A 20,194-nucleotide genomic window follows, 5' to 3' on the forward strand; every position below is an offset into this window, starting at 1 on the left:
TTTATTTCTCTCTCTCTCTCTCTCTCTCTCTCTCTCTCTCTCTCTCTCTCTCTCTCTCAATAGATTACTTAAGATATGTCATACATTTTTGCAGAGGAGATTTTAGTCACAAAAAAACCTGGCCTAAGACAAAAATGAACTAAACCGTCACAAAAGGCTGCCATAATATATAGTGCAAGTCAAAAGTTTGGACTCATTCAAGGGTTTTTCTTTATTTTTACTATTTTCTACATTGTAGAATAATAGTGAATACTTAAAAACTATTAAATAACACATATGGAATCATGTAGTAACCCAAAAAGTGTTTGTTTAACACTTTTTTGGTTACTACATGATTCCATATGTGTTATTTAACTATATTTTAGATTCTTCAAAGTAGCCACCCTTTGCCTTGATGACAGCTTTGCACATTCTTGGCATTCTCTCAACCAGCTTCATGAGGTAGTCACCTGGAATGCATTTCAATAAACAGGTGTGCCTTGTTAAGAGTTAATTTTTGGAATTTCTTTCCTTCGTAATGCGTTTTTTCCAAACAGTTGTGTTGTGACAAGGTAGGGGTGGTATACAGAAGATAGCCCTATTTGGTAAAAGACCAAGTCCATATTATGGCAAGAAGAAATAAGCAAAGAGAAATGACAGACCATCATTACTTTAAGACATGAAGGTCAGTCAATAAGGAACAAAAATGTAGAAAATAGTAAAAATAACTTTTGACTGGTAGTGTATAAATTAACTGTTTTGGGAAGCATGAGGACGCCTTAAAGGGGAATTTAGTTTTGTCACGGCATCACTGCAACACCAAGCTGGAACGAGTGCATTTTAATTTCATTGGTAGAATTGGGAAGTTTTAACTTCCTGTTTTAAAAGTGAGTGGTGTCGTGCTGCCTTTGCACAGCGGAGCGATGCTCTTCCACTTCTCAGAATGGTGTCTAGGTCTCGCAAGTTGCGCAGTCAGTTGACTACATTTTTTTTTTACACCATTTCAGCAGCTCAAAAGATTTGAGGCTGATCCAAAATCAAAAAGCCAGGTCTTGGTGACATCCCTGGAGGAGAGGGGTGTGGCTCATTCATTGCAGTGCTATATCATCACCAAAGATCATTCGCTGTCTGCCAGTCTGATCAGGATTATAATCTATCTACAAAGGCTTCAGTCTGCTGGTGAGTTCTTCCTCATGGAATTGTGTTACATGAGGATATGGGAATGCATTAAAAAAAAAAAACTCTTGTATGATCTTATTAAAAAAAGTGTTTCCTTCTTCGATGAACTGAAAGCTGGCATCAAATCAACTTCCTTGTAACTTTTGTTCGTGTTTAAATTGGAACGTTTCTCTGTGAAACTCCATATCTTCTCCATAGCAGCTTGTAAATCAAACTAGAAAAGGAATAACAAACCTCAGCAGTAGCTCAACAACGATGTGTCAGTTATGTTAATGCTTAACTTTTGTAGGCCGTCATTGTAAATAAGAATTTGTTCTCAACTGACTTGCCTAGTTTAAAAAAAAAGATTTGATCAAAAATAAACAGTTGCAGTGTCAACATGCCAATGTGTCAAAGTTCTTGCCTCTGAGGGCGATAGCTGACAGGCTATTTGACATGGTATATACGACTGAATGTGATTGTCACGTCAGGATGAAATGGTATCCCCTTCTTTATGAAATCTCCTCCTCCCTTTCCTTTTGGATTTGCATAAACTTCCCATTTATAGACAATGTGGTTCATTTAACTATTTCGCTACATATTTCTTCCCTTAGAATGGTCTGCGTTCATCTCAAAATGGCTGTTGGGATTGTCTTAGCTGTTCTGCTGTATGGTAAGTTTCCACAGCTAAGTTCACTTCTGTTTTCATTCATCAACATAGACAGCCACGAGGTTATAGGCCACCACCCGCTCTGATTTCTATCTAGTGTACACTGTGAGCAGAGCACCAAAGCGGCTGCACATACTGGACCCTGTAGATGACATGGTCCAAAACGGTGTTAGTAAGGACAACCTTGTTATCAGAAAGGGAACACACACACACACACACACACACACAAAAAGGAAGTCTCATTATAAAACTGGTCTTGGATTGTGAAAGTTGTTTGACGTCAATGAAGACGTAGACTTTCGAAAATGTCGACCGGGTAAGATTTCTTCAGAACCGCTAAATCGATGTGGTGTGTCCCCCCACACCAAACAAATAACTGTGTGACAAATGCACAGAAGCAAATATGTGCCTTTTCATCTCAATGGAGCATCATATTATATATTGATTGCCCGGAGGTGGCAGGGTAGCCCAGTGGTTAGAGCATTGGACTAGGAACCGGAAGGTTGCAAGGTCAAACCCCCAAGCTGACAAGGTACAAATCTGTCATTCTGCCCCTGAACAGGCAGTTAACCCACTGTTCCTAGGCCGTCATTGAAAATAAGAATTTGTTCTTAACTGACTTGCCTAGTTAAATAAAGGTAAAATTAAAAAAAATATGTATAATCATTTCAACTTGTTCTTATTTTATTATGTTATAACTATTGGCTGTGTCTGATTCTAATCAGAGCTGGAAGTTTTACGGAGTCATGACCTATCGCTCGCTGTTATCAACCACATCTACGGTGGAGTCGTAAGCAGGTAGGCAGGTCCTCTGCTGTAGCCAGGTTTACACTGGATTAGATAGCCCTACCAACACCTTGGTAACCTGGCTATTGAATTGTGACAGAACAGTAGGCCTGTATCTTATCCAGACAAATGAAGACTATACATTTCTATTGAAGTCAAAATTAGTCTAATATTTGAACAGAAATCATCCCTCAGCTGTAGGAAACATTGAAAGCATGTTTTTAAAACTAGGCAAGTCGGTTAAGAACAAATTCCTATTTAAAATGACGGCCTACCCCGGCTAAACCCGGACGACGCTAGGCCAATTGTGTGCCGCCCAATCACGGCCGGATGTGATTCAGCCTGGATTCAAACCGACTGTAGTGTGGCCTCTAGCACTGAGATGCAGTGCCTTAGACCGCTGCGCCACTCGGGAGCCCAAATGGTGTGCCACATTCTACGTGAACTTCTATCTGTATATTCGCTAGCTACTCCTCTCCAACACAATAGTGCTGTCAGAGCGGAATCCAATGTTGAAAAAAAAATGGGTGAAAGGAACTTCCAGTAGAAAGGCCTGAGAAGTTTCCCAACAGCAGGGTGAGCAGGGAACCACCAGCCTGACCCAACCAACTCTGAGTCACAACTGGGAATAGAGAGAGGCAGGAAAGTCCCAGGCTTGTAGTTGTAGTACTTGAACAATATGCCAAGTCCATTTTCTTTTTAAGCCTGCACAAAACACGTCATCTCTTTTGAGGCCTATTTCGATACATCACAGTGAAAGTTCTCCGATGAGTCAACCAGAAAATGTCATATTAGAATGGTAAATGTGGAGTTGCGTTTTAACTAACTATTGCCTCTTTTATGTTTTGAAAGTTATTTCAGTAGTTTCATCAACACACCCAAAGGAGCAAACCGTTGTTGGAATCATCGGACAGCCCGTCCTTCTGCCCTGTGACCGCTCCACATTGGCAACTCCCAACTACCCAACAAAAACAAGAATATATTGGCAAGATTTAACCCCCAGAGTGCTGCATGTTTTCAAAGATGGAAACGAGGAGTATGTACACCAAAACCTTTGGTACAAAAACAGGACAACAATTAACACAGATCAGTTGGCTTCTGGAAATCTGTCACTCCTGCTCAACCCAGTTAATGTCCGAGACAATCTCCTGACCTGCAAAGTTTTTCTAATAATCAATGGTGTAAATTCTCAAGAGTGCCAAATCACTGTCAATGTAGCAGGTAGGCTATGGCTTAATTAGAGAGATATTGTTAAATCAGGCTCATGTTGTTGGGTGGGACTGGAACATAATGGTGCTTTAAATCAAATGTTATTTGTCACATACACATGGTTAGCAGATGTTAATGCGAGTGTAGCGAAATGCTTGTGCTTCTAGTTCCGACAATGCAGTAATAACCAACAAGTAATCTAACTAACAATTCCAAAACTACTACCTTATAGACACAAGTGTAAGGGGATAAAGAATATGTACATAAAGATATATGAATGAGTGATGGTACAGAGCGGCATAGGCAAGATACAGTAGAAGGTATTGAGTGCAGTATATACATATGAGATGAGTATGTAAACAAAGTGGCATAGTTAAAGTGGCTAGTGATACATGTTTTACATAAGGATGCAGTAGATGATATAGAGTACAGTATACATATGAGATTAATGATGTAGGGTATGTAAACATTATATTAGGTAGCATTGTTTAAAGTGGCTAGTGATATATTTTAGCTTTAGCTCATAATATAAATATCATACCCTGTTCTGGAAACATTTCCATTAACTATCAATGCATCTGTCTCATAGTTATGCTGGTTCTGGCTTTGTCCCATTGTGCTCCCTGCAGCAAGTTACCAAAAGCCCACATTAAACTTCACAGACATGACGCTTGTGTGCACCACCCACGGAGGCTTCCCTGAACACCAGGTGACATGGAGGACCCATAACCGTACTTTGGAGCGTCACGAGGCTGTCACCAAGACTACCCAGGATCCTGGAACAGGAACCTACAACATCAGCAGCCAAGTGAATGTGACAGAGGGACAGAATATAACCTGCAGTATCTACAACCCCATCCTCAATGAGACCCAGAGTAACTTTATCGTCATACCAGCCTGTGAGTTCTACCATCCAGTGAATGTACAGAGACAGTGAGGCCTACTCACTTCAGTTACACTGCTGTAATTACAAAGATTTAAATCAGATTTAGACCAGTAAAGGAGACCATTTCACCTCAACTAGAGTAGCTGCATTGCAGGATGTCTTTCAAGTGTATCAGGTCACATGACAAATGTGTAAATATCACAGTTCAGACAGTCGTGAAAGCAAGTACAGCTCAAACCCAATGGAGCTCAGACACCGCCCCCTAGTGGATAGGCTCAGTAAACCAAAATTATTTTTGAAACATTACGCAGCATGGCACATTAAGAATATCCAATTTAAATGAGGTCCATAAATGTCTATGTTTTGTCTTTGTCAAAACCAGGATAAGCAAACGGTATACAACTAAGGGAACATGTTAGATTAGAAGTTTCCAAGAGAGAACTAAATCACAGCATGTTTTCTAGTTCATGTACAACATGGTCTTCACATTGTGTCTTTACAGCCAAAGAGGAAAACCATTTACTGAAATGGATCCTGGCTGCAGTTTGTCCATTGGTCGTATTGTTGACTGCCGTCGTTCTCTGTGTAAAATGTGAGTCTCATTCTTTCTCATTGTGAATTTACTTACAGTAGTAAGCTGGTGTTGTGTAACTCGGTAAGGGTCAAGGTAGTGTTGTGTATTGTAAAAGTGGGCATACTGCTCTGTTACTGCAGACCCCAACCTCAGGAAGTCATGGAGGAAGATGATCCATTGCTGTCCTGAACCTGAACCTGAAAACACTGCACAAGAACCAGGTGAGTCGTATACTGCTCAAAAAAATAGGGAAGGGAACACTAAAATAACACATCCTAGATCTGAACGAATGAAATATTCTTATTAAATACTTTTTTCTTTACATAGTTGAATGTGCTGACAACAAAATCACACAAAAATTATCAATGGAAATCAAATGTATTAACCCATGGAGGTCTGGATTTGGAGTCACACTCAAAATTAAAGTGGAAAACCACACTACAGGCTGATCCAACTTTGATTTAATGTCCTTAAAACAAGTCAAAATGAGGCTCAGTAGTGTGTGTGGCGTCCACGTGCCTGTATGACCTCCCTACAACGCCTGGGCATGCCGCTGATGAGGTGGCGGATGGTCTCCTGAGGGATCTCCTCCCAGACCTGGACTAAAGCATCCGCCAACCCCTGGACAGTCTGTGGTGGGTTGTTGGTGGATGGAGCGAGACATGATGTCCCAGATGTGCTCAATTGGATTCAGGTCTGGGGAACGGGCAGGCCAGTCCATAGCATCAATGACTTCCTCTTGCAGGAACTGCTGACACACTCCAGCCACATGAGGTCTAGCATTGTCTTGCGTTAGGAGGAACCCAGGGGCTAACCGCACCAGCATATGGTCTCACAAGGGGTCTGAGGATCTCATCTCGGTACCTAATGGCAGTCAGGCTACCTCTGGCGAGCACATGGAGGGCTGTGCGGCCCCCCAAAGAAATGCCACCCCACACTATGACTGACCCACCGCCAAACCGGTTATGCTGGAGGGTGTTGTAGGCAGCAGAACGTTCTCCACGGCGTCTCCAGACTGTCACGTCTGTCACATGTGCTCAGTGTGAACCTGCTTTCATCTGTGAAGAGCACAGGGCGCCAGTGGCGAATTTGCCAATCTTGGTGTTCTCTGGCAAATGCCAAACGTCCTGCACGGTGTTGGGCTGTAAGCACAACCCCCACCTGTGGACGTCGGGCCCTCATACCACCCTCATGGAGTCTGTTTCTGACCATTTGAGCAGACACATGCACATTTGTGGCCTGCTGGAGGTCATTTTGCAGTGCTCCTCCTGCTCCTCCTTGCACAAAGGCGGAGGTAGCGGTCCTGCTGCTGGGTTGTTGCCCTCCTACGGCCTCCTCCACGTCTCCTGATGTACTGGCCTGTCTCCTGGTAGCGCCTCCATGCTCTGGACACTATGCTGACAGACACAGCAAACCTTCTTGCCACAGCTCGCATTGATGTGCCATCCTGGATGAGCTGCACTACCTGAGCCACTTGTGTGGGTTGTAGACTCCGTCTCATGCTACCACTAGAGTGAAAGCACTGCCAGCATTCAAAAGTGACCAAAACATCAGCCAGGAAGCATAGGAACTGAGAAGTGGTCTGTGGTCCCCACCTGCAGAACCACTCCTTTATTGGGGGTGTCTTGCTAATTGCCTATAATTTCCACCTGTTGTCTATTCCATTTGCACAACAGCATGTGAAATTGATTGTCAATTAGTGTTGCTTCCTAAGTGGACAGTTTGATTTCACAGAAGTGTGATTGACTTGGAGTTACATTGTGTTGTTTAAGTGTTCCCGTTATTTTTTTGAGCAGTGTATATTATATCTGTATAACTTATAGTATATCTGTATATCTTACTGTAGTGTATCTGGTGATGGATTATGGGTACTAACTCCTAAAATTGGGACAGGGTTAATAATCAGGTGTACTATTGAAATATTGAGTGCTTAGGGTTAGAGGGTCTACACCAGAAGTTCATGGTTCATCTATTGGAGGAAGGTGTATATAGTGGGTGCAATTAAGCTTGGAATGTGTTGAGTGCAAGGAAAGAGATCTCGTGTGTCAGACATTGATAAGAAGAGTGAGCACTTTGGGGTAGAGGTCAATTGAAAAGAGGAAGAAGAGATATCACTAAGGTTCTGTCTAGCAACAGAGATGCATTGGCTGTTCAGATGTGTGGGAGGAGACCCAGGAGGAAGGGTTAAACATCAGTGCTTTTGTGAAATGACGTTGTATTGATCCTCTGAGAAGAATAAACTTTCGTGTCCGTCACGTTTTTACTCTGAAAATTTGAACCTAACACTGTATACCTACTATAGTGTATCTGTGTGACTTACTGTAGTGTACAGTGGCTTGCGAAAGTGTTCACCCCCCCTTGGCATTTTCCTATTTTGTTGCCTTACAACCTGGAATTAAAATAGATTTTTGAGCAGGTTTTTATCATTTGATTTACACAACATTCCACTTTGAAGATGAAAAATATTTTGAGGGGGTGAAACAAACAAGAAAGGAGAAAAAAAACAAACAGAACTTGAGCATAACTATTTTTAATAATGGATTTAATGGTGCTCTGTGGGATGTTAAAAGTTTCTGATATTTTTTTATAACCCAACCCTGATCTGAACTTCTCCACAACCTTGTCTCTGACCTGTTTGGAGAGCTCCTTTGTCTTCATGGGTCCGCTTGCTTGGGGGTGCCCCTTGCTTAGTCGTGTTGCAGACTCTGGGGCCTTTCAGAACAGGTGTGTATATCTATTGAGATCATGTGACAGATCATGTGACACTTAGATTGCTCACAGGTGGACTTTATTTAACTAATTATGTAACTTCTGAAGGTAATTGGTTGTACCAGATCTTATCAAGGGGCTTCATTGCACAGGGGGTGATTACATAATACTGTCACGCTGTCACGCCCTGACCTTAGTTATCTTTGTTTTCTTTATTATTTTGGTTAGGTCAGGGTGTGACGAGGGTGGTATGTGTGTTTTTGTCTTGTCTAGGGTTTTTTGTATATCTATGGGGTTTTGGTATTGTCTAGATATATGTAGGTCTATGGTGGCCCTAAATTGGTTCCCAATCAGAGACAGCTGTTTATCGTTGTCTCTGATTGGGGATCCTACTTAGGTTGCCATTTTGGTTTTGTGGGTTATTGTCTATGTGTAGTTGCCTGTGTCAGCACTCAATTTTATCACAGCGTCACATTCGTTTTGTTAGTTTGTTTAAGTGGTCTTGGTTAATTAAAGAAGAATGCACGCTGCGCCTTGGTCTCCTCCTTATGACGAATGTGACAGAATAACCCACCAAACCAGGACCAAGCAGCGTGAAAAGGAGGAACAGCGCTTAATGGAGAGATGGACCTGGGAGGAGATATTAGATGGAGCAGGACACTGGACACAGCCGGGGGAGTATCGCCGTCCTAAGGAGGAGTTAGAGGCAGCGAAAGCGGAATGGCGATCCTACGTTGAGAAATACAGGAGAATAGAGGAACGGCGACGATATGAAGGTACACGGCTAGCACGGAAGCCCGAGAGGCAGCTCCAAGATGTTTTTGGGGGGAGGCACACCAGGAGATTGGCTGAGTCAGGTAGGAGACCTGAGCCACCTTCTCGTGCTTACCGTGGGGAGCGTGTAACTGGTCAGGCACCTTGTTATGCAGAGATGCTCAAGGTGTCTCCAGTGCGCTATTCTAGCCCGGTGTGCTCTATTCCAGCTCCTCGCATTTGCCGGGCTAGAATGGGCATCCAGCCAGGACATATTGAGCCAGCTCTATGTTCTGGATCTCCAATGCGTCTCCACGGTCCAGTGTATCCTGTTCCTCCTCCCCGCACTCGCCCTGAGGTGCGTGTCACCAGCCCGGTACCACCAGTACCGGCACCACGCATCAGGCCTCCAGTGTCCAGTACGCCCTGCTCCCCAACCTCGCATTGAGGTGTGTGTCACCAGCCCGGTCCCAACAGTGCCGGCACCAGGCCTACAGTGCACCTCGGCAGTCCAGAGCGTCTGGCGACAGTACCCAGTCCAGAGCAGCGTCTGGCGACAGTACCCAGTCCAGAGCAGCGTCTGGCGACAGTACCCAGTCCAGAGCGTCCGGCGACAGTTCACAGACCAGAACCTCCAACGACGGGCCACAAACCGGAACCTCCAGCGATGGTCCCCAGTCCAGAACATCCGGCGATGATCCACGCAGCGAGGGTCCCCCGGGACCTACGGCGAGGATCCGCAGTCCAGAGCCTCCGACGATGATCCACGGGTCTGTGTTACGAGAGAGGACTGATTGGTTCCCAATCAGAGACCGCTGTTTATCGTGGTCTCTGATTGGGGATCCTATTTAGGTTTCCATTTTCCAATTTGGTTTTGTGGGTTATTGTCTATGTGTAGTTGCCGGTATCAGCACTCGGTTTATCACAGCGTCACAGTCGTTTTGTTAGTTTGTTAAAGTATTATTTGTTAATTAAAGAAGAATGTATTCCTATCACGCTGCGCCTTGGTCTCCTCCTTATGACGAACGTAAAACACGCACAAATTTTCCGTTTCACTTTTTTTTTTTTTAAACAAGTTATTTTTTTTCATTTTCATTTTTTTTTCTTCATATTTTGTCTTTGTCCAATAACATGAAATCCAAATAAATCTATTTAAGTTACAGGTTGTAATGCAACAAAATAGGAAAAAATGGCAAGGGGTGTAAGCACTCTATATGCTGTGTAACTGTGTGTAACTTGCTATAGTCTGTGTGTATAACTTGCTATAGACTATATAGTAAGTTATACAGTTAGACTACCTGTATAACTTTCATATCTAGTCTCTGATTTGTCTTTTGCAGAAATTGCAGAATTGAATCCACAACAGTAGAAACCAAGTCCCAAGCTTCTCCAGTGACGAGTTACTGCGTTGTTGGTCCATACGGCTGGACAACACGAGGACATTGGTACTGCCAAAATACTCAGAGCCATACTGCTACCAGTAATCTTGCATGGAAGCTGATATGTGATGCTAGTGATCTATGTCCAATATCCAGTGTTTAGGTCCAGGTGTTTATACAAAATAATTGACATAACGTAAGGGGAGATCAAATTGAGACGCTGAGATAAGGGAAACACTTGAAGAAAAGAACCCGGACACAGACACAACTGTAGACACAAAAGGTGTTGTTGAACAGTGAACCTGTCACTGAACCTGCAATGTGTTGCGTTATAATGAAAGTGGTTTTGTCATCATGTGTTTTAGTATTGTCTATGTGTCCCGACATATCACAGACACACAGACAATGAAGAAAGAAAGAAACAATCAAACCTCATTCAAACTTAGACAGGTATGGATAGAGATCACAGGTGGTTGGCGGCACCTTAATTGGGGAGGACGGCCTCGTGGTAATGGTCGGAGCGAAATCAGTGGAATGGTATCAAATACATCAAACACATTGGTTTGATGCCATTCCATTCGCTCCGTTCCAGACATCATTACGAGCCGTCCTCCACTCAACAGCCTCCAATGATAGAGATTCAGGTTCTTTCTGTATCTAACTTGCAGGTCTGCCGTTCATCGCGGTAGTGAATGTCATGTCTCACTGTATTTTTATGGCTGAGTGAATGTCATGTCTCACAGTATTTTTATGGCTGAGTGAATGTCATGTCTCATTGATGGAAGATGTTACAGTGCCTATAGAAAGTTGACACTCCCCTATGAATTTTTTTTCACATTCTGTTGCTTTACAAAGCCTGCTCGCCTCTACAGGATTGGTGGGTCCCCCTCGGAGACGGTTGAGTTAACGTAGGCTAGTGTGATTAGCATGATGTTTTAAGTAACAAGAACATTTCCCAGGACATAGACATATCTGATATGGGCAGAAAGCTTAAATTCTTGTTTAATCTAACTGCACTGTCGAATTACAAAGCCTGCTAGCTGAAAACGTTACCTCACAATGACAGATAAACGATTATAGAATACAAATATAGAATATAACTGTGAACTACAGAGCGTGGGTCGCTTGGGGGTTACCCTACGGTAGCCCCAGTTAGATCAGGCTACTCAACGTGTTTTTATAGAGTTTTTATTTGTTTTGTCTTTTTTTTTTTGTGTTTTTTTTTTGAGGGGTTTACAGGAATAATATATATTTCAAAGAATATATTCTGTGTGTATAACATGTACCTGTGGGCTGTCACCCAAAAGAAAAACTGAAGAAATACATACAGAGAAATGATCATATTGATCAAGAAAATATTTTGTAGAAGTATAATTCATATGTAAATTAAAAAAAACTGCAACCCTGCATACCTATTTCTGCCCCTTCCACCCACCACTTATCTCCTAACCCCCCCCCCCCCCTCTCTCTACTAGCCACTACTTGTGCCAAAGTCTGTTATTTTTTAAGTCTTGGTTCCAGTAGTTTATGTTTTTCTAAGAGATTGTCGGTTGGATATACTCTCTGCAAGGTTTTGTATATCTTACCAATCGTATGAACATCCTTTTCTGTCTCAAATAAGATTCCCTCAAGGTTGCTCTGATGCCCAAACTATTTCAAATGTAAAAGTTGTGATACAGTATAACTTTTGAATCTACATTGGTCAGCCCAAAAGTAGTTTTTAATTCTATCATGGAAATAAATGTATTTCCTGTTACCAAGTCATTTGTGTTTTTATGACCCTAGTTTTCCATGTGGACCAATTTATCTGTGAATTCTGAAAAGCTATCCAAGGATTGTTCCATATTATAGGGAGTGATATTTATTCTTGTAGAATACATTTTATTTTCTTCCATATTGTTATCGTGTTCTTGTATAGCCTTGGCTAGTGAGTTGATACAATTCCAAGTCTGGAAGATTTAAAACCACCCTCAGACGTTGAATTCTATGACTTTTATTTGCCCATATAAAGTCTGTTATGACTGCGTATACTTAAAAAAAAAAAAAAAAATGTCTTTGGTGTGGTAATTGGTATTACTGAAAATAAATACAAACATTTTGCCAGCCGTGTCATTCTAAAGAGGTTTATTCCACCTGTAAGATCTATGGGAAGATGATTCCATTTAATTAGAGCTGCTATGATGTTGATGAGTAATGGAATAAAGTTATCTTTATATATTAGTTTGTTGTCCGTTATTAAGCAACCCCCCCCCCCAATTCAGCCCCCACCCCCCACTTCAACCCCCCCAATTCAGCCCCCCCGTCAACCCCCCCCCCCCTCCCCCCACTTCAACCCCCTCCACTTCAGCCCCAACCCCCCCAAACACTGTAATTTTTATTCAGACATTTGGAACAACACAAATAAATAATCATAACATTTAAAACTATAAAAATATAAACAACTGTAATATCAAAAAGAAGTAAGAAAGACAAAAATAAACAAATTGTAGTATATATATATACATATACAAATAAAAAAGTGAATGGAATTATTACACTATTGCCATAATGCTAACAAAAAAAACTAATAAAACTACATTGCACAATTCCTGTATCACACAAATACACAAATAGAATAACACACTTATTAAGACGAGAACCTGATTATTACACTATTGCACTTCAAACATTAAACACACAAACTAAATTTCACAACTGCCATCCTTCCTTGATGCAAAGTCATCAATTGCATCATCATATGAAATCTGCCCAGCAATTGCATGGTTAATACTGATGACAGAAAGGCCACTAAGGCGTTCCTGTGACATTGTGGACCTCAGGCAGGATTTGATGAAAAGCGTTGAAAAGCTCCTCTCTGCTTCAGCTACGTTCACTAGAAGAGTAAGGCATATTCGGAGAGCAGTCCACAAATTTGGGTACATTTCTGAGAGCTCTCTTTCGTGTATAAATATCAGCAGGTCAACCAGGGTCATGGTCTTCGATGGCAAGTCAGGCAAGTTCTTCAGTTCCTGTGCAAGCTCTCTGCCATCCAAGTCTGAGTGTTCTTTATAGTCACACTAAGGGCCTCACATTGTTCTGTCAGATCCTCATTTGCGAGACTTTTGGGTGGTTGTTACTCTTCCGTGCTAATGTTTTAACAGTATCTAATATTTCTGAGCGGGTAATCTCTGTTTATAGCGATTATTTTTTCGTCTGCTGATAGTTGCTTCAGAGTTGTTGAGTCTAAGGTTATAGGATCCGTCCAACTGTTGTTTAATTCTGAGTTACAGTGCTTATGAAATTGTCATGAATTGCGTTCTTTCTAATTACCACTTTTGTTTCCGTATCTTAAACAATGATAGCTGGTTTAGCGTGTATTAATGTTGTGGGAGCTGCAAGATATTTACCAGGTTTATTTTCCATTAAGTGGTAGGCTTTATTTGAGTTTAACATGTAAGTTGTTGGGTCTCTTCAAAAAGTAAAAGATCGTATTCCTGCTTAAATTCAGAAAATGGATTTTCTTTATCTTGTAAAGATTTTTTTTTAATGGACATTTTCAAAGATTTCTTTATTTTGAAGTTCAATTTCTGAATCAAACTTAACTTTTGCAGAGCATGAGTTTATATACACGGGCTCAACTTTGATTGTAGATGTGGAGCGGACAAAAAATAAGATTTAAAATAATTATATCCAGTTGAATAAACACTCCAAACAGCCTACCGGACCACTCGGAGGCAACGGCATGGTCCTTTAGCATCGTTTTGTATCATATTTAAATGATAGAACTGGAGGGGACAAAAATGCAATTTCAGAATGTGCTTCCCAGAGTTATCCCAAATAATTTTAGGGGGTCGGCTTTTCTCTGTCCTCTATGTCTACATTTGTAATGGTAAAGGTTTGAATTGTTTTGTTTACGTATTTAATACATTTTGGGTCCATAAGATGCGCTCGGTTCATTCTCCAAATTCTGTTGCTAAGTGTATTTTCGATTGGTGTAATTAAGCATGATACTGGAGAATGATCCGATATCACTACATCATTCATTATTTAATCCAGGAAATTATTAAGTGTATTTTTGGAAAAACACATTTTTTCAATTCTTGATTGTATTTCCTCTTTTATATTGTCTTGTCAGCGTCCATGTATCTCATTGGCTAATTCTATCGTTACTTCCTAGAGAAGAAGAGTTCATTGTGGAGTCTATATTGTATTGGGGGAGGAGGAAGGAATATTGTCTCAGTATACGATAAGCTGATCTTGGGCATCCAGTGGTGTGTATTCATGGATGCCAAGGGAAGCTGGGCCTTAAAAAAAAATAGAAGAAAAAAATAACATAAAATAATTTATCTTTCGTCTCTCTGTGTTTCATATTTTTCCTTCAATTCGCCAGTGTATGAATATATATCTCACCGGAGAAAGCATCCGAACGAACGAAACAGTGCCCCTCTGTATGTGTAGCCCATCTATCCAAGGCTTCCTGGTCAAAAATAGTATGATATTTTTGCCGCTTTTAGCATTGACTGCAAGGGAAGCCAGCGAGCATTTGGACTCCCTTGATAAAAAAAAGAGAAAAATAATAACAAATCAGAATTGATCTAAACTGAGTGAGCTCGAATGTGATTGGGCCTGGCGTACCAACAAAAAAAAAGGAATGCCAGCAAAAGCCAAATATCATTGACAGAAAAAACTTGAATAGTTGCATCTAGTTGTACTGTTGTCCTCCCCTTTCCTAAATTAGCCACAGATGGAGATAGGGAGTTGGACTTAATTTTTCATTCTGGCCAATGATTACAATGCCGATTCTAATCCAACCACGGAAACCCCAACAGATTTACCAAGTGAACCTGTTGAAGAAGTAGCACGAGAGGACAGCTTTGGCCGTGTTATGGGTGGGACGCCAGGACGCCAGGACGCCAGGACGCCAACGGCACCAGTGGTGGTCCCGAGCAATGAGGACCTCGACCCCCCCGAGAAGCCGGCCTGGGGAAACGGTACGAAAGAGGCCATATCGGATTCCGGAGGCCCGAAGGAAGGCTGTGAAACAGGAAGTGGAGGCTAAGCTGAGGATGGGGGTTATTGAAGAGTCTCACCGTGCATATTTCAGCCTCATCGAGTTAGTGCCCAAACCGGACGGTAGCCTGCACTTCTGTAATGATTTCCGGGGTGTGAACGACATAAGCATGTTCGACGCATATCCCATGCTGATGGTGGACGAGCTCATCGACCGATTGGGAAAGGCCCGGTACATCAGCACCCTTGACCTGACCAAAGGATATTGGCAGGTACCGTTGGCAGCCTCCTCCTGGGAGTAGACAGCATTTTCAACACCATCCGGTTTGTATCAGTACCGGGTGCTCCCGTTGGGTCTCCATGGAGACCCGCCCACATTCCAGCGACTGATCAACAAAGTACTTCGACCTCACCAGCAGTACGCAGCGGCCAATTTGGATGATATCATCATCCACAGCCAAGGTTGGGAAGAGCCCCTGACACGCCTCCAGGCGGTGCTGGACATGCTCAGACAAGCCGGGTTGACCGCGAACCCCAAGAAATGCAAACTAGCGTTCGAGGAGGTGGAGTACCTGGGGTATTTTTTCAGACGGGGGACTGTCAAGCCCCAGGAGAGGAAGGTTCACGCATTACGTTCCCGTTACGGCCCGTTCCACGCACCAAGACATAGGTCAAGTCCTTCCTGGGACTGGCAAGATACTTGTCACGAGAATTTTCAATCCCAATGATGTTAACAATCACTATAGCTTTGACCAATTCCCCCTAGGTTGTAAAGCTAGGGTTAAAAATAATTAGGCAAAGTCCCAGATTTCTGCAAAAGGTTGGTTCTTTATTCAGAGACTGTTCTCTCAACTCTCACATCACTACATAGAAACGCGGATGCCCTATCGATAAGGGAGACATACGTCACACTGATGAGAGTCCCCTCCCCGACAAAACAATAAATGACTCTCAAAGCACAAAGCCCCAAACATCATAAACTTTGTCAACATGAAATAAAATATTTTGGGTGAAAACAAGAGCACATAGGGCCCCATCTGTTTGGGCCCCATCATGAACTGACAGAAATACGCTGGTGGGTCTCCCACAGGGCCCTAGCCTTTTGACCACATTCTACCTCATTCAGGTTCATCTTCCAAACCTTCTTGTCTTGTTTATCCCCATGCCCACCCAGTATGATGGTAACAGTTACTTTGTTGTGGTGAGCATTGACAGCTCCTCTGTTGTACAAGACAATTCATTTTATATTGGCTTCTCATGCACACACATTCACTCTAACATACGCACACAATGTCCTGCTACCCAGCCGACAAAGATTAGTGACCGTGAGAATCACTCCCTGTCCTTTCCCAAATCTCTCAGTGGCCCCTAGCCAAGGTCGGCACCGAATTCTGGCGCTCCTCTTATGTTTTCCTGGATATCCTTCAGATGTTTGTTGCTCTCATCTCCAAGTTGATCTTTGTCTTTTCCTCCAAGTCATGGCTTGTTGGTTTTAAGTGTCAGCGTCGCTTTACTCACAGATTGGTTAGCTGTTTTGTATAACCGACCTCGCACTCTCTCCCCGGTGGCTTGGGGATATATTGACCTATCGATTTTAAAGGCTTTATTTACACTATGTTGTCTGGTTCTACATATTATCACAGTTGTATGGTACAAACAGGAGCTCTTGACTATTAAACTTCTCTTCTAACCTAAACTCAGTGAAGACCTCCTCTACTTGGGCAACAAGAGACACCATATTTCTCTCTGTACTCAACACCTCTTCCAGGGCAATAGGAGACACCATATTTCTCTCTGTACTCAACACCTCTTCCAGGGCAATAGGACACACCATATTTCTCTCTGTACTCAACACCTCTTCCAGGGCAATAGGAGACACCATATTTCTCTCTGTACTCAACACCTCTTCCAATAGGAGACACCATATTTATCTCTGTACTCAACACCTCTTCCAATAGGAGACATCATATTTATCTCTGTACTCAACACCTCTTCCAATAGGAGACACCATATTTATCTCTGTACTCAACACCTCTTCCAATAGGAGACACCATATTTATCTCTGTACTCAACACCTCTTCCAATAGGAGACATCATATTTATCTCTGTACTCAACACCTCTTCCAATAGGAGACACCATATTTATCTCTGTACTCAACACCTCTTCCAATAGGAGACACCATATTTCTCTCTGTACTCAACACCTCTTCCAATAGGAGACACCATATTGCTCTCTGTACTCAACACCTCTTCCAATAGGAGACACCATATTTCTCTCTGTATTCAACACCTCTTCCAATAGGAGACACCATATTTATCTCTGTACTCAACACCTCTTCAAATAGGAGACACCATATTTCTCTCTATGCTCAACCAGGGGGCAGGAAATACAGTTTGTTATGGATATTCCTCCTACGTAAAATATCTTTATGTGACGCATCTTCAAGTACTCCTCTATGATGGTACTGCAGTAACTAAACCGGTTCTACAACGTCAACGTACACAAACACAGGAAGTAAGTCATCTCAACCACATATCTGATTTAGGTTCAGGGTTGTTGATACTTATCCTCACTGTTTCACTTGTGGAGGGGAGAGAGAGGGATCTTATACTTGTCATTAGTCAGTTGAAATTGACCTTAGGTAATCACTTGTTATTTGAGGGGATGAGGAGTTTCCATAAGGGGGTTTCCAGCATCAGGTGACACAGAGAGGGAGCTGTGTGAGATGAGGAGGGAGGGAGGAGGGGAGGGAGATGTTTGAGATGAGGAGGGGAGGAAGGGAGGGAGGGAGCTGTTTGAGATGAGGAGGGGAGGAAGGGAGGGAGGGAGCTGTTTGAGATGAGGAGGGGAGGAGGAGAGGGAGCTGTTTGAGATGAGGAGGGGAGGAGGGGAGGGAGATGTTTGAGATGAGGAGGGGAGGAGGGGAAGGAGATGTTTGAGATGAGGAGGGGAGGAGGGAAGGAGGGGAGGAGGGTAGGGAGATGTTTGAGATGAGGAGGGGAGGAGGGGAGGGAGCTCTTTGAGATGAAGAGGAAGGGAGGGAGGGAGCTGTTTGAGATGAGGAGGGGAGGAGGGGAGGGGGATGTTTGAGATGAGGAGGGGAGGAGGGGAGGGGGATGTTTGAGATGAGGAGGGGAGGAGGGGAGGGAGATGTTTGAGATGAGGAGGGGAGGAGGGGAGGGAGATGTTTGAGATGAGGAGGGGAGGAGGGGAGGGAGATGTTTGAGATGAGGAGGAAGGGAGGGAGGGAGCTGTTTGAGATGAGGAGGGGAGGAGGGGAGGGGGATGTTTGAGATGAGGAGGGGAGGAGGGGAGGGGGATGTTTGAGATGAGGAGGGGAGGAGGGGAGGGAGATGTTTGAGATGAGGAGGGGAGGAGGGGAGGGAGATGTTTGAGATGAGGAGGGGAGGAGGGGAGGGAGATGTTTGAGATGAGGAGGGGAGGACAGGAGGAAGATGTTTGAGATGAGGAGGGGAGGAGGGGAGGGAGATGTCTGAGATGAGGAGGGGAGGAGGGGAGGAAGATGTTTGAGATGAGGAGGGGAGGGAGATGTTTGAGATGAGGAGGGGAGGAAGGGAGGGAGATGTTTGAGATGAGGAGGGAAGGAGGGGAGGGAGGGAGCTGTTTGAGATGAGGAGGGGAGGAAGGGAGGGAGGGAGCTGTTTGAGATGAGGAGGGGAGGAGGAGAGGGAGTTGTTTGAGATGAGGAGGGGAGGAGGGGAGGGAGATGTTTGAGATGAGGAGGGGAGGAAGGGAGGGAGATGTTTGAGATGAGGAGGGGAGGAGGGGAGGGAGATGTTTGAGATGGGGAGGGGAGGGAGCTGTTTGAGATGAGGAGGGGAGGAGGGGAGGAGGGGAGGGAGATGTTTGAGATGAGGAGGGGAGGAAGGGAAGGAGATGTTTGAGATGAGGAGGGGAGGAGGGGAGGGAGATGTTTGAGATGTGGAGGGGAGGAGGGGAGGGAGATGTTTGAGATGGGGAGGGGAGGGAGCTGTTTGAGATGAGGAGGGGAGGAGGGGAGGAGGGCAGGGAGATGTTTGAGATGAGGAGGGGAGGAGGGGAAGGAGATGTTTGAGATGAGGAGGGGAGGAGGGGAGGGAGATGTTTGAGATGTGGAGGGGAGGAGGGGAGGGAGATGTTTGAGATGAGGAGGGGAGGACAGGAGGAAGATGTTTGAGATGAGGAGGGGAGGAGGGGAGGGAGCTGTTTGAGATGAGGAGGGGAGGAAGGGAGGGAGGGAGCTGTTTGAGATGAGGAGGGGAGGAGGGGAGGGAGCTGTTTGAGATGAGGAGTGGAGGAGGGGAGGGAGCTGTTTGAGATGAGGAGGGGAGGAGGGGAGGGGGCTGTTTGAGATGAGGAGGGGAGGACAGGAGGAAGATGTTTGAGATGAGGAGGGGAGGAGGGGAGGAAGATGTTTGAGATGAGGAGGGGAGGGAGATGTTTGAGATGAGGAGGGGAGGAAGGGAGGGAGATGTTTGAGATGAGGAGGGAAGGAGGGGAAGGAGATGTTTGAGATGAGGAGGGGAGGAGGGGAGGGGGATGTTTGAGATGAGGAGGGGAGGAAGGGAGGGAGGGAGCTGTTTGAGATGAGGAGGGGAGGAGGGGAGGGAGATGTTTGAGATGAGGAGGTGAAGGAGGGAGGGAGATGTTTGAGGTGAGGAGGGGAGGAGGGGAGGGAGATGTTTGAGATGAGGAGGGGAGGAGGGAGGGAGATGTTTGAGGTGAGGAGGGGAGGAGGGGAGGGAGATGTTTGAGATGAGGAGGGGAGGAGGGGAGGGAGATGTTTGAGATGAGGAGGGGAGGAGGGGAGGGAGATGTTTGAGATGAGGAGGGAAGGAGGGGAGGGAGATGTTTGAGATGAGGAGGGGAGGAAGGGAGGGAGCTGTTTGAGATGAGGAGGGGAGGAGGGGAGGGAGATGTTTGAAATGAGGAGGGGAGGAAGGGAGGGAGATGTTTGAGGTGAGGAGGGGAGGAGGGGAGGGAGATGTTTGAGATGAGGAGGGGAGGAGGGGAGGGAGATGTTTGAGATGAGGAGGGGAGGAGGGGAGGGAGATGTTTGAGATGAGGAGGGAAGGAGGGGAGGGAGATGTTTGAGATGAGG

General features: G+C 44.2%; 1 protein-coding gene across 3 annotated transcripts; it reads left to right on the forward strand.

Annotated features, from left to right (window-relative positions):
- Positions 1 to 719: 719 nt before the first annotated feature.
- LOC110520640 (CD276 antigen homolog) lies at positions 720 to 12,320 on the forward strand. 3 transcript variants are annotated; one of them, XM_021598059.3, is made up of 7 exons: positions 720 to 1,158; positions 1,752 to 1,810; positions 3,446 to 3,814; positions 4,432 to 4,701; positions 5,191 to 5,280; positions 5,403 to 5,483; positions 10,065 to 12,320. In XM_021598059.3, exons 2-7 carry the CDS (start codon positions 1,753 to 1,755, stop codon positions 10,091 to 10,093), a joined length of 897 nt encoding a protein of 298 aa, XP_021453734.2. In that variant the 5' UTR covers positions 720 to 1,158; position 1,752; the 3' UTR covers positions 10,094 to 12,320. The 3 variants fall into 3 exon arrangements, with proteins under 3 accessions (XP_021453734.2, XP_021453735.2, XP_090086587.1); XM_021598060.3 differs by having other exon boundaries at positions 773 to 1,158; positions 3,446 to 3,629; XM_090230461.1 differs by lacking the exon at positions 3,446 to 3,814 and having other exon boundaries at positions 863 to 1,158.
- The last annotated feature ends 7,874 nt before the right edge of the window (positions 12,321 to 20,194 follow it).

The sequence above is a fragment of the Oncorhynchus mykiss genome, chromosome 3 (genome assembly GCF_057628025.1).
Source record: "Oncorhynchus mykiss isolate SJ-2025 chromosome 3, ASM5762802v1, whole genome shotgun sequence".
NCBI lineage: Eukaryota > Metazoa > Chordata > Actinopteri > Salmoniformes > Salmonidae > Oncorhynchus > Oncorhynchus mykiss.

Coding starts and splice junctions, on each gene's coding strand:
- LOC110520640 (XM_021598059.3), top strand. CDS start 1,753: ATGGTCTGCGTTCATCTCAAAATGGCTGTTGGGATTGTCTTAGCTGTT. Junction 1,811..3,445: donor CTTAGCTGTTCTGCTGTATG/GTAAGTTTCCAC, acceptor ATGTTTTGAAAG/TTATTTCAGTAGTTTCATCA. Junction 5,281..5,402: donor CGTCGTTCTCTGTGTAAAAT/GTGAGTCTCATT, acceptor CTGTTACTGCAG/ACCCCAACCTCAGGAAGTCA.